A 12,482-nucleotide genomic window follows, 5' to 3' on the forward strand; every position below is an offset into this window, starting at 1 on the left:
TGATCAGAATGTCTGGTTTCAGGAAAGATACATCTTGTATAAGACATGATAGGATTGATTTAGATTTGATTGATTGATAGAATTGATAAGATTGATTGGGTATATAACTAACAGTTTGTTGATATGAAGTTGCAAAAAGATTCAGATATGTTGATGTTGATTCTGTTGGTAGGGATAGCATAAGATTTTTGTTGGGTCGACAATATCTAGAAAGAGATGAATCATCTGTCTGATTGTGTATATACTTATGATGATACCTTGATGATTCTTGCGATAGATTTAACCTTGGATAAAATGAGCATGCGAGATCCCATGCAAGAATGAAATGCAAGCTAAATGCAAAGCTACGACTGGACCAGTCATTGGGTTATTGTGTTTTGTCATCATTGAGCTTTTTAAAATGTGGGAAGTGAGTGCAAACATCAATGGTATAATTAAACCATGATGACCTGAGCATGACTTTTTTGGATTTTGATATGGCAAGTTAGCACAAGCATCGAGGTATAATTGAACCAAGATGACCTGAGTGTTGCCTGCGTAAAACAAGAAGTATTAACCATTTCAATACGCAAATCGAAAATTTCTTCGATGATACTCTGATGATCATGTCCCGAGACAAATTTGCACATATTTATGATTAATTTACAGACAACAGACAAGAAAAATATCATGTTCCTTCCTTGTTCCTCTAGTCAGAGACATCCTGGAGTCACTCAGAAATCATGATAGCGAAAATCAAGATAGAAAAATATGAACAATCATGCTAAAATCCTTATCCAAAAGATATCATCCATGTGTTTAGACTGACTTTGTGATAGTTTGATTGTTTGACAATTTGGTCTCATGTTCAATGTTGGATATGTCTCAGTTTTCACTTGATAAGAGTTGTCTAATTGTTTATTCTACCTGTTTGATTAAGCTCAAAATGATCAAAAATTTTGCCCCCAGCTAGGTGCAGGATTTTGCCCCAAGCCTAGAAACAAATTCAGTATGATAAACCCAATGATCCAAACCATGGCAAGAAGCCACCCGGGATGCCTACGTATGTATAAGGCTTTATTATGCATATGAACAACGTTGATGGAAAAGAATGCAAGCGGAAGGATGCATGAACCAATATATGGAAGAGCTAGCCGACAGATAGCGTCTGTTTGTCAGGTTTTCACCATCTGTTTTTATTGCACTTTTTCTCATATTTCATTTTCTTTTTGGATTTTCTGCTTTTTCACTTTTTTTGGATTTTTCTTCTTTTTCACTGTTTTTTATTTTTCTACTTTTTCACTGTTTTTGATTTTTTTTGCTTTTTCATTGTTTTTGGATTTTTCTGCTTTTTCATTGTTTTTTATTTTTCTACTTTTTTAAACATAAAACTTCTTCAGATGCATGTTATTGATGGGTTCATCAATCTAATCTCCATCCTGCATTGATAGCTAATATGCTCCTGATCCAAATACTGTTGTGACCACAAACGGACCTAACCAGTTTGGTTCAAACTTTCCTTTCTTTTCTCAATCTGCTTGGTTGCGTGGATTTTCCTTTAGTACTAGTTAATGTTCTCGTTTTGACCCTATGATTATAACTCTGGCACATTCTTTGTTGATATACCTTTAAATGATCAAAGGATTTTGTCTTCGTTCATGGATCAATTCTAACTCCTACAATCTAGATACTCGTTGTTCTTCATCCGGGATAAAACCTTTTAATGATATTCGTAGAGAAGGTATCTCTACTTCTATTGGTAGTATTGCTTCTGATCCATAAACAAGAGAGAAAGGTGTGGCACCTGTTGGTGTGCGGATACTAGTACGATAGGCCCATAGAGCAGGGTTCAATTGAATACGCCAATCTCTTCCAGCATCATTCCAAGTCTAATGTTGCCAAGAAAAGGTTTTCAACATTAGACCTGATATTATTTTCTTTATTTTCCTTTTTGCGACTAGGAGATTTGGCACCCACTTGACTGAAAGATGCATTGTTGAAATTCCTGGTGAGAGTTGTTGTGGGTTCTATTGCATTAAGATATACAGATATGGCATCGTCATTTAGAAAGGTATTGTAGACATATAAAAATGACCATATTCCTAAATGAATATTTTATGTTCATTCCTCTATTTAATTAAATCCAATTTAATTAAATCACCCACATTCCTCTATTTAATTAAGTAAATTATTCAATTTATTTAGTTAAATTCACTAGAGCCCTTTTTGCATCATTTAATTGAATAAATCATTTTATTTAATTAAAACCCTTCTCTCTACTTTTTAATTAAATTCACATTTAATTAAATAGTTTACCCCAATTAAATAAATCTAATTTATTTAAAATCTCCAACTTGCAACCAAATTGAAATAAAGCAATTTATTTTAATTAATTCTATTTTCCCTCACCCACTTGCACTTTCCTACATCTCCCACTTGCATCCTAAACCCTATTCCTAAGTTCTTCTAGAATCCATCTAATCCTAATCAATTAACCCAAACCCATCAATTATCCCCTTTCCCTAAATTTGAGGAGGTCACTTCTCAAATTTGGAGTAAAGTCTTCAAAATGCCTTAAAGCCTTTATCCATTCAACAAGATAACTTGTTGAATGCCCCCAAATTTGGAAGGACTCTTACAAATTTGTCCCCAAAGTCTTCAAACCATTAATGGTTAACTAACCCTTAGTGGCATGGCTAGAGACTTTTTGCCTAACTTAACCTCCATCTAACCCAAGGGTCTCATCAAGCATTTATTGCTTTGACCATAGTTATTCCTTTAACCTTTGCACAAGAGTTTACCCCTTGGATAAAAGCTTTATCTAATGGATAACCCTAACCTAACCTTAACCCTTACCTCCTAGGGTAACCATGAGGTTTTCTCAAGCATTTAATGCTTCTTACATCTCTCAACCAGCCTTATGTTGACAATTGTCACCATTTCATTGGTGAAAATTGAAAACATGGATTGACAACTTTCAATCTTGACCCTTGATTAACTCTTTCAATCCTGGCCATCCATTGCCCTATTTTTGCTATAAATAGAGCTCTCCTTCCTCCATTTTTGGGGATCCATGAATCTAAGAAATCTATTATCTAATATCCATGCAAGCTTCAGTATCTCATTTATGCTCAATTTTAGCACGTCTAGTCTCTCTTTGCAAAAGGAATTAATCTAATAAACATTTTAGACTACTTCCTTTATCATTAGTTTAAATCATATAACTAGTATATCATGTTAGGATAGTATTACTACTAATCTTGTCATCTTATAATCTAGTTTATTTCATTTGTAGGATCATGCATGGATAGGATGCATTCTCATGTTAAAATCAATCAAAAGCATCCCTTGTTCTTGCATTTGTCATCCCTAAGCCACTTTGCTCAGTGATCTGAGAGCAAAGGCATTGGCTTGAGGGACCTTGTGAGATAGAGAACCATGGAACCATCCTTGGAAAGTTGAGTCATTCTTCATGACTCCATAACTTGCACCAAGAACTCATGTGGGTGTGTGGACAAGCCTCTTGGAGCTTTATTTTTCACATTTTAAGTTTCATCAACCCGCTTTTCCTACATACAGGTATCAATGGCAGTATGTCCTTCATTTTCCCAATCCATAGGTTCAGGAGGGATTAAGGATAAAGGATCCTCATGTTGAATTATGTAAAAGATATTAGGGGTCATGATAGAGATGTTAGAGCTTTCAATATGTATTTCCATGTCTAGAACGATACTCTCGTCAGAATGACCTCACACAAGTAGCTCCTGATCGTCCTCGATTAAGTCCAAGTCAGCCAAATGTGATTTTAATTCAAGTGAACTAGTTCCTAATGTTTGCCCTACATACGTGTGAACTATATCGACTCCTACATCTTCTTCTTCTCTTTCAATTTCAAGTTGCTCTTGTTTGTTTTTCCACGATAGCAAATATTCTTCGTTCCCTCGATCTTTTAATTGCATTTGTTTTTCCATGTTTAACAAAATTGATGCAAATGATTATTCCTTGGATTGTGTGCTTGAATATGTTGCCTCTTTGTTATGTGAAACAATGACCTCTTGAGCTGGTTTTAGATTACTACAACACTGCAATGGATTTGAGTCTGCTAAGATTGTGATTTCCTGCCCATTGTAGGGAAACTTTAAGCATTGATGACATGTTGATGGAATAGCTTGCATGTCATGTATCCATGGTCTTTCCAAGAGTATGTTGTATGGTAGGTCCAAGTCTAGAACTTGGCATGTTGTGTCTTTCTATAAAGGTCCCACTCTGATGGGTAATATCACAATTCCTTTATAGGAACATTCTTCTTCATCATATGCTTTGAATGTGATATTTTTCAGGGGATCAACTACATCTTCTGAATAACCTAGAGCATGGACAATACTCAAAGAACAAATGTTTAAGCTAGCTCCCCCATCTATTAGGACACGTTTAACGAGCGTTCTATGAATGAGGACTTCAATTTGCAAGGAAGCACTATGGGGATGTTGCAATGAATTAATGCTTGGATAAGAAGGAGATGAGCTTTGAATAGGATCCTTTGAAATAGGCTTGATGGGTATATTGTTTGGTGAGGATTCTATGGAAGGTTCTTGCAAGCTTTCAGGAGGTGTAGGAATAGATGCCTTTGGAGAGTCAAGTTTCTTATGGAGGGATGAGCCATTGCTAGACATAGGTGCTTGATTGTGATCTTCTTTTGCCAAATCCTTTAGAGATATCTTTAAGAGTTGCATAAAAGAGCCATCTTTCTTTTGAGATGTATTTGAATCCTTGTGAGGTTTTGACATAGTTGGATTTTGATTTTGGACTTGTTTTATTGCTTTGATATGTTGACCTGTTATGTCTTCTTGTATTTTGCTTTAATATGTCATGTTGATATGATTTTCAGCTATTTCAAATGTTTCGATTTCCATCCCTGCGATCTTATGTCTCTTTGCTCTAGTTAAAATGTGCATACATGTGTGTTAGATATTGTGCTAGGATTTGATTGTCCAAAAGTTGTTTTGATAAGGGATCAATTGTCAATGTAAATGTGATAGCATGATATGAGATGAAAAGATGGTTCAAGTGTTTAAAAATTTGCAAGTTTTTCGATCTTCGGTTTTGGAGTGCAATGATGATGATTTGATAAGAACCAAGTCCAATAGGAATGATATATCCTACGATGTGGGACAACATTATCCTGACCAAACATTGTAGTTTCGTGATAAAGGATGATAGATCCTTATGAGAAACTATGTTTTGGGTGATCAGTTTATCAAATAGGTTGATGATGCACTTTGAAATGTTTAGACCTTGAACTTGTTGAGGGTGAGTACTTGAAAATTTTGAGGTGTTTAGCTTTAGAATCCGATTTGACAGATGATAACTTGACCAAGAGAACCAAGAAGACAATCCAAGCATAAAATGACAGATAACAGGTGCTTATGATCACTGCAAATTGACCGAGCAAATATGACAGACCTGAAAAAGATGTGCAAGAAGACAGTTCTTGACCAACAGAGACAGAAGTTCGTACGACAGACTACACAGCCCCGAATGACAATTTATACAGGTTCATACGACAAACCAGAAATCTCGCACAACAGAAGACATAAACTTGTACGAGCTTTCCCACAGAACCAGACGACAAATGATGGCATAAAATCCTCCAGTAAGATGACTCATACGACAATTATCACTAGACCGGACGATGAAAGATAACATAAAATTTTCTGCTAAACAAGATCGTACAACAATTCCCACTGGACCATACAACAAAGTAGATAATTCGTACAACAAAATAACAAACTCGTACAACAGAGGATAGAATAGAGATAAAAATGTTTGTTTGGCAGAATTTTGATTAGTGAAGTTTTATTTTTTTGCTTATGTTTTTCAATTTTAAATGTCTAATTTTCTGCTTAAGGGATGAATACACAACAAACACGCGATATGATAAGTGACCTCAAGCACATTACGCTACCTAAGGAAGTTGGCTGAGAGAGAAAACCTTTGCTTGCAAGCTTAGGTACACACCCAATAGCTAATCAGAATACGGTCACTGAGTCTCACGCAATGGATTCTCAACGCCGTATTATCTGACTCCAAACGCTAATGGGGGCACGATATGGCAAGTGTCTTGGGAGAGTTACTATCTTTCTTGCACAAATATTATCACTCTTTCGGAGGTGAATCGGGCAGCTTCTAATTTAGCCAGAACTAGTAAGGGATCTATTCGGCGCATCGGAATATAATACTCAATTAAGAGCTCTCCCAGCCTTGAAAACCAAGGTTTGATATACCCACAGGTACAGAGGAGAGCTATTCCCGAGAGAACTTTCATTGACTTGAATTTCATCAAATCACATTTATTTTATAGTGGGTTGGATTACTTGGCATTAGTCGTTCCCACTTAGGTCGTTCCCCTCTCACCGACCTTAATGGCTAAGAGTTATTAGCTCCTCGGGAGGGCAGGCCCACTAAAGAAATGCACTAATAAAAGTAAAGGATGAGTCTAGCTTTCTGATCACCTAAGAAAGGTGAGAGCATACTCTCCTATCATCAAAACACATAAAACATGATTGTTCATTTCCATTAGCAAAATCGAGTGTGCCTAGAAAACTTAAAGAAGACATAGAGTTTAGTTGAGTCCTCCTAGGCAACCTGCAAAATAGATGCATTAGTAGTCATGATGTGTTTTGTTGAAATGAAGCTTTGACAAGTGTAATCTTCAACAATCATCATGCAAAAACTAGTTAGGTTGTCAAAAAACTCACAAACAGACCAGGGTTAACATCATTAAACCTTCATTTCTGACCGGGCTGGAATTAGAATTTCGTACGAGCTCCTTTGTGCAATGATACGATAATTAATCTTGACTCATACGATATTTTTAGGAGACTGAAGTGTCGTACGAGCTCTATTCTGCACTCGTACGGTCGTGGAAAGATACTCATACGGTCAGGTAAATTGTGTCGTACGAAATTATGTTTCTATGTTTTTAAAGCAGTTTGCATTTTAAGGGTGTGATATGTGAAGTGTGATACTTGCAGCTGCAACACAAAACACTCAATAGATCATTACAAGCATGATTAGCAAATCATAAGCAAAAGAAAGATAAAACCATGACAAACCGATCTATCGCCTCCTAAGAGATGTGAGTATGGATTTACTCTCAGATCTGGATAAGCAATCCCAGTGACTTGACTACACCTAGACGAGGGATTTGAAATGATAATGATATGCAAAGATGAGATTGATTGTGCTAGATTTATCCAAGAGACTAATTAAGCTAATGATATGTATGATTAAGCTATGATGATGATGCAATTAAGCTAGAAAAGAGATCGATTAAGCTACATGATTTAACAATTATGCTAGAAAATGATCAAATTAAACTAGATCTAAGATGCAAATTACTTAAAACAACAATTCTCAAGTGATATGCTAAAAGATATATGCCTATAGTAACAATGCATAAATTTCTATGAGATGGGATCCTTATTGCTCCAAAATGGGGGATATTTATAGGATTTCCAAGGCTAGGGGTGAGGTGGTAGGAATCAATGGTCAAGATTGAGTCTGAAGATATCAAGGGTGAAATTGGAGGAGGTTGGAGAAGAGGTTGGAGGAAGAGACACTTGTCATCTCTGTGGTGAAAAGTGTCAAGGAGCTTTGCTCATAAAAGGGCAAGTGTCCAAAAGAGGAGACATGTGGCCAAAGTGCCATGTGTCTCAAGAAGAAAATATCCACACCATAGGAGGTTGGGATAAGGAGGTTAGAATGTGCAAGATAGGATAGGGTTAGTTAAACCCAAGGTTAGGTGCAATGGGTTAGGTGGTTAGAAGTTAAGAGGCATGTGGGTAATTTGAATTTAAAAATTTAAATAATAGGAAAAGACTAATTAATTCTCAACAACTCATAAATTGATTTGTTTTAATTAATTAGGGGATTAGAAGAATTGAATGAAGATGGGGGGAAGACTAATTAATTTGAATTAATTAATCAAAGGGGATTATTGAAATGAACCTATTAAATAAATCCTTAGATTTATTAATAAGTAGATGAAAGGGAGAATTTAATCAAATTGCTTAATGAATTCAATTAAATTAGGAAGGGGGATTAATTAAATAATTGCTTATTTAATTAATTATCTCGAGACCAATTTTAGGTGTATACAATAAGCAGAAGAATAAAAGGTTAATTAATTAAATCACTTCATATTTAATTAATTATCTCTAGACCACATTTTAGTGTATACATTTTTCCCCTCTTTGAAGCAATGTGTGACGACATGTTGATTCAAAGAAAAATTTGCTCGATGCGTAGAACAATGCTCCAGATAGTGATATTGATGAAAATTTTCTAATGATTTGATTTTTGCCCCTAATCGTCAAGTATCCGATTTTTGCCATGTGTATGCCCCCTCATGAGATGAATTGGATAATTTTTAATTTTTTTAGGATTTTCAATGAATTTTGACATTTTAAAAAAAAAATTATAATTTTTTGGATTTTTGAAATTTTTGGAATTTTAATTTTTTGGGAATTTTTGGAATTTTAATTTTTTTATGGAATTTTTGGATTTTTCCGATTTATGTCCCGATAAAATTTTTGAACAATGCCCTCCCATTTGATTAAATTGATTTTTAAAAATAAATGGGAAAAAAAAATATCCCACTTAATTAACCCTTGTAACCCCCTCTTAAGGTAAAAATGAAAATCAATTTACCACTCATTTTCATTTTCACAAATTGATTTTTGAATTTTTGAGCTCTAAGGAGAAGATGGTGATTCCCTATCACAAGTATCGATTCAAGCGATTCCAATGTTTCAAGAGATCTCCAACACACGGTCCTCTGGTATGTACTTTGAAAACCCACTTTGCATTATTTTTTTGAAATTTTTTATCAAGTTTTCCGAATTTTCTGTGCAATTTTGATCATTTAGCGCCTAGGGTTAATTGTTTAGTGTTTTCGGTTAAAGTTTTAGCGTTTCGGTTTTAGAGTTTTAAATTTGCATTCTCAATTCATGTTTTAGCGTTCTTGGTCAAAGGTTTAGCATTTTCGTTTTAGAGTTTTAGATTTAGCATTTTAGGTCAATTTGTTAGCATTTTCATTTTTTAAGCATTTTGATCAAATGATCTAGTGTGTTAGGTAAATGTTTTAGCATTTTTAGTTATTTGGCGTTTTAGTACCAAGATTTAGCATTTTAATCACGTAGATTAGTGTTTTTGTTTTTTTAGCACTACCATGCACTGTTTTAGCATTTTGAGAGGGTAGTTTAGCGTTTTTATACCAAACTATTAAAAAATTGATTTTTCATCCTCCCGTTTAGTTTGTGTTAATCAATTTTGATTACCATGATGTTGATTTTTGATAAGATGGATGATAACGGCCTCATGATGAATGAGAGTCGATGATAAATGCTCAACGAGATTGATCGAAACTCACATGAGAATGATACTATGATTTAATGTGATAATAGGCAAATTTAGGTGTTTTACAGTCTTGGGAGAGATTCCCAAAGACATGGCAATTGATACCATGCTTGGGTAGATCTAGACATCATCAATAGTTGTGGATTGTCCTCTTTGATTGATATGCCCTAGTATACAATTAACCGAGGTTTGTTGACCACGCTAGTCGAGAGATGGTATAGTGAGCATAACACCTTCCACCTACCTATCAGTGAGATGACAATGACGCCAGAGGATGTTTACAAGATTCTACACATCCCAGTGATGGGAGATATTGTTGCATACAATGTAACAGAGCAGGGTAGGACCAATGCACTCAGGCAGATCTTCCATGATGACCATATTTGTGGGTATGATATCTCGTGGCAGGAGATGCTTGATTTATCATATTCTCCACTACCTTCTGTACTTGTCAAATTTGTTGGAAGATTCATTTGTCTTGACCATAGGTCAAAGGGATTATCAGTTAGTTGGGATTGCTTGCCAGAGCAGATGATTACAAAGGGCATGCGATACTTTGGGGGTTCTTGCATGCTTGGGCATTTGTACCATGATCTTCACGGGTTTGTTTATCTTGGTGCTACTAGTCTATTGGTTGGTGCTACTTTATTGCAGATCTAGGCCTGGGAACATATGGCTATCACTAGGCCATTGGCAAACAGGGATTGGCTAGCACGAAGACTGTATGTTTATGGTTATACAAGTGTTGTTGTCCAGTGGAAGCTGGGCAAACTGGAGTACTAGTGCAGAGTTTTAGATGATCTTGATACAGTGGTTTGCAAGTTGTACTTCGATTGCGAACCATGAGCAGAGGATGCATTGGAGATTCCATATGTTTTCAATACCAAATATCTAATTGGATGTACCCCATACAATATTGAGCGCTTCATTGTCACCCGAGTATTGAGACAGTATGGCCGGGTATAGGGATTTCCACTGGGGACCGCCATATATGCACGGTGATGACAAGATGTAGAAAACTGGGGACCAACCATCTCTTATGATTTAACTTATACAAAGTACCTTGGTCTTGATGCATAGACTTGGGACTACCTACCAAACACTTATGATGGGGGCATGGTGCCAGAGTATGCTGAATATTTTCTCGCCCACCCTTTTCCTAGATTATCATGCCCGAATGAGCCAATGCCAACATTTGGTGATGGTAAGGATAGACCACCTCAAAGAGCACCTAAGTGGAGGAGGGACACAGCTAAGGGGAGAGATGAGGGTGGAGATAGAGGAGGTGGAGACGGAGATGGAGGAGATGGTGGAGATGGAGGTGGAGGAGATGGCGGAGATGGAGGTGGACATGGTGATGGACATGGAGGTGCCAGTGGCTCAGGGCAGCAAAGGGAGCAGAGGCAACTACCTGGTAACTAGGGGACCCAGGTGGTGAGGAAGAGGAGATCTTAGAGACTTCCTCCTCAGGGGATAGATACAGGTGCAATGGGTATAACTATTCAGGCACTAGTACGAGTATAGATAGGTCCTTGATAGGTACACATCAAAGTGCCTTTCCACCAACAAGATGCATAGATCACTGCCCTACAGTCTATGGTACTGGGTCTACAGGGACAGTTGGTGCAGGTGCAGGGTCAAGGTCAGGGTTAGCTGACACAAGCGCAGGCACAAATTGCCTCACTGACAATCGAGAGAGATGCAACTACAGATATGGTTGAGAGGATACAAAGATTGAGAGCACTAGTGCAGGTTAGACCATATGATCCATCCAGTACTCTGCCCGAGAGAAAGAGTATTACCGTTAGTTATATTACGCAGTCGTTTCGGTAGAGCAGAAAGCCCCTAGTTTTTCACAGGTTACTAGCACTAGATGAGGGCAGATTCAGTCATGGACTGAGAGTAGGGTTGTCACAGGACCACTTCGTAGAGATCCTCCTGTTGGGGCTCGAGGTATAGGGCTGTTAGGTGGTCAGCAGGCACAGATACAACTAGACCTACAACTTCTAGAGAGAGTTTAGTGCATCACCCCACTTGAGATTTGGATACACACATTTTATTTCATTGTATACACTTTGATGAGACATTTGATGATTCGATCCATTCATTTTTGTGATGTATCTCTCATACTTTATGATGTCATTATATACTAGACATCAAAAAAAAATTTATTATATGAGATGCAGCTAATAATTTTTGCCCTATATGGTTTATGATATTAGTGATGCATTTTATTTACATGTTTATGCATTTATTTACTTGTCTAGATGATTTTCTGAGATGCAATTCATAATGATTCTATATATGATGTTTCATGTTTATTTACAGATTTATGAGATAAACTATGCCATGCACGTTGATGATGTTATGATGCTTATCTATTATGCAATGCACATTTTTTGATAGTGTGATGCAATGGATAATATGCGATGGTTACTGATATATGATGGTTTATGCATATATACATGATTATGAGATGGATGATGATGAATGCAATAATGATTATATACTATGCAATATTTTCCCTTGAGGTTATTACACAATGCACGATATGAACATGTGATGCTTGATATTTTTGCATGTATGGTCTTCTTATGTATAATGGAAATGATTATGAAATGACGATGCAATGCGACTATATGCTAATGTGTAATGGTATTATGATAATGTGAAATGCAATATGTTATAAAATGTGATGATATACTAAATGATGAATGCAATGCACAATTTTAATACAACTACATGTGAAATGAATACAATGATGGTAAATTACAATGATAAGATGCTAATGGAATGCAATGTTATGTAGATGAATCACTTGTTTTTGTTAATATCCAATATACATAATCACTTAATAAGGGAGATAACACCATTTGAAGCTTTCGGCCTTGGAAAGGTGAGATGTCTAGCATGCTTTATGTAAAATGAAATATGAATGCAATCTATTGTACATATGCAACTACTAAGGAATGCAACGCCACAATCAGACCAGTCATTTGATCACACTTTTTATTATCATTGAGCCTTTAAAATATGTCAAGTGAGTGCAAACATCAATGGTATAATTGAACCATGATGACCTA

The 12,482-nt window shown here is 36.2% G+C and overlaps 1 protein-coding gene across 1 annotated transcript; it reads left to right on the top strand.

Moving 5' to 3' along the window:
- The first annotated feature begins 10,515 nt into the window (after nt 1–10,515).
- Nucleotides 10,516–11,120, top strand: LOC131063741 (uncharacterized). The gene is made up of 2 exons (XM_059220751.1): nt 10,516–10,813; nt 11,014–11,120. Exons 1-2 carry the CDS (start codon nt 10,516–10,518, stop codon nt 11,118–11,120), a joined length of 405 nt encoding a protein of 134 aa, XP_059076734.1.
- Nucleotides 11,121–12,482: the final 1,362 nt, after the last annotated feature.

This window comes from Cryptomeria japonica, chromosome 5 (genome assembly GCF_030272615.1).
Source record: "Cryptomeria japonica chromosome 5, Sugi_1.0, whole genome shotgun sequence".
NCBI classification, from domain to species: Eukaryota; Viridiplantae; Streptophyta; class Pinopsida; order Cupressales; family Cupressaceae; genus Cryptomeria; species Cryptomeria japonica.

Bases quoted from the DNA above. Each gene is read 5' to 3' on its own strand.
- LOC131063741 (XM_059220751.1), top strand. From the start codon at position 10,516: ATGGTGCCAGAGTATGCTGAATATTTTCTCGCCCACCCTTTTCCTAGA. The intron at 10,814-11,013 runs GTAACTAGGGGA...CTGGGTCTACAG, and splicing joins GGAGCAGAGGCAACTACCTG to GGACAGTTGGTGCAGGTGCA.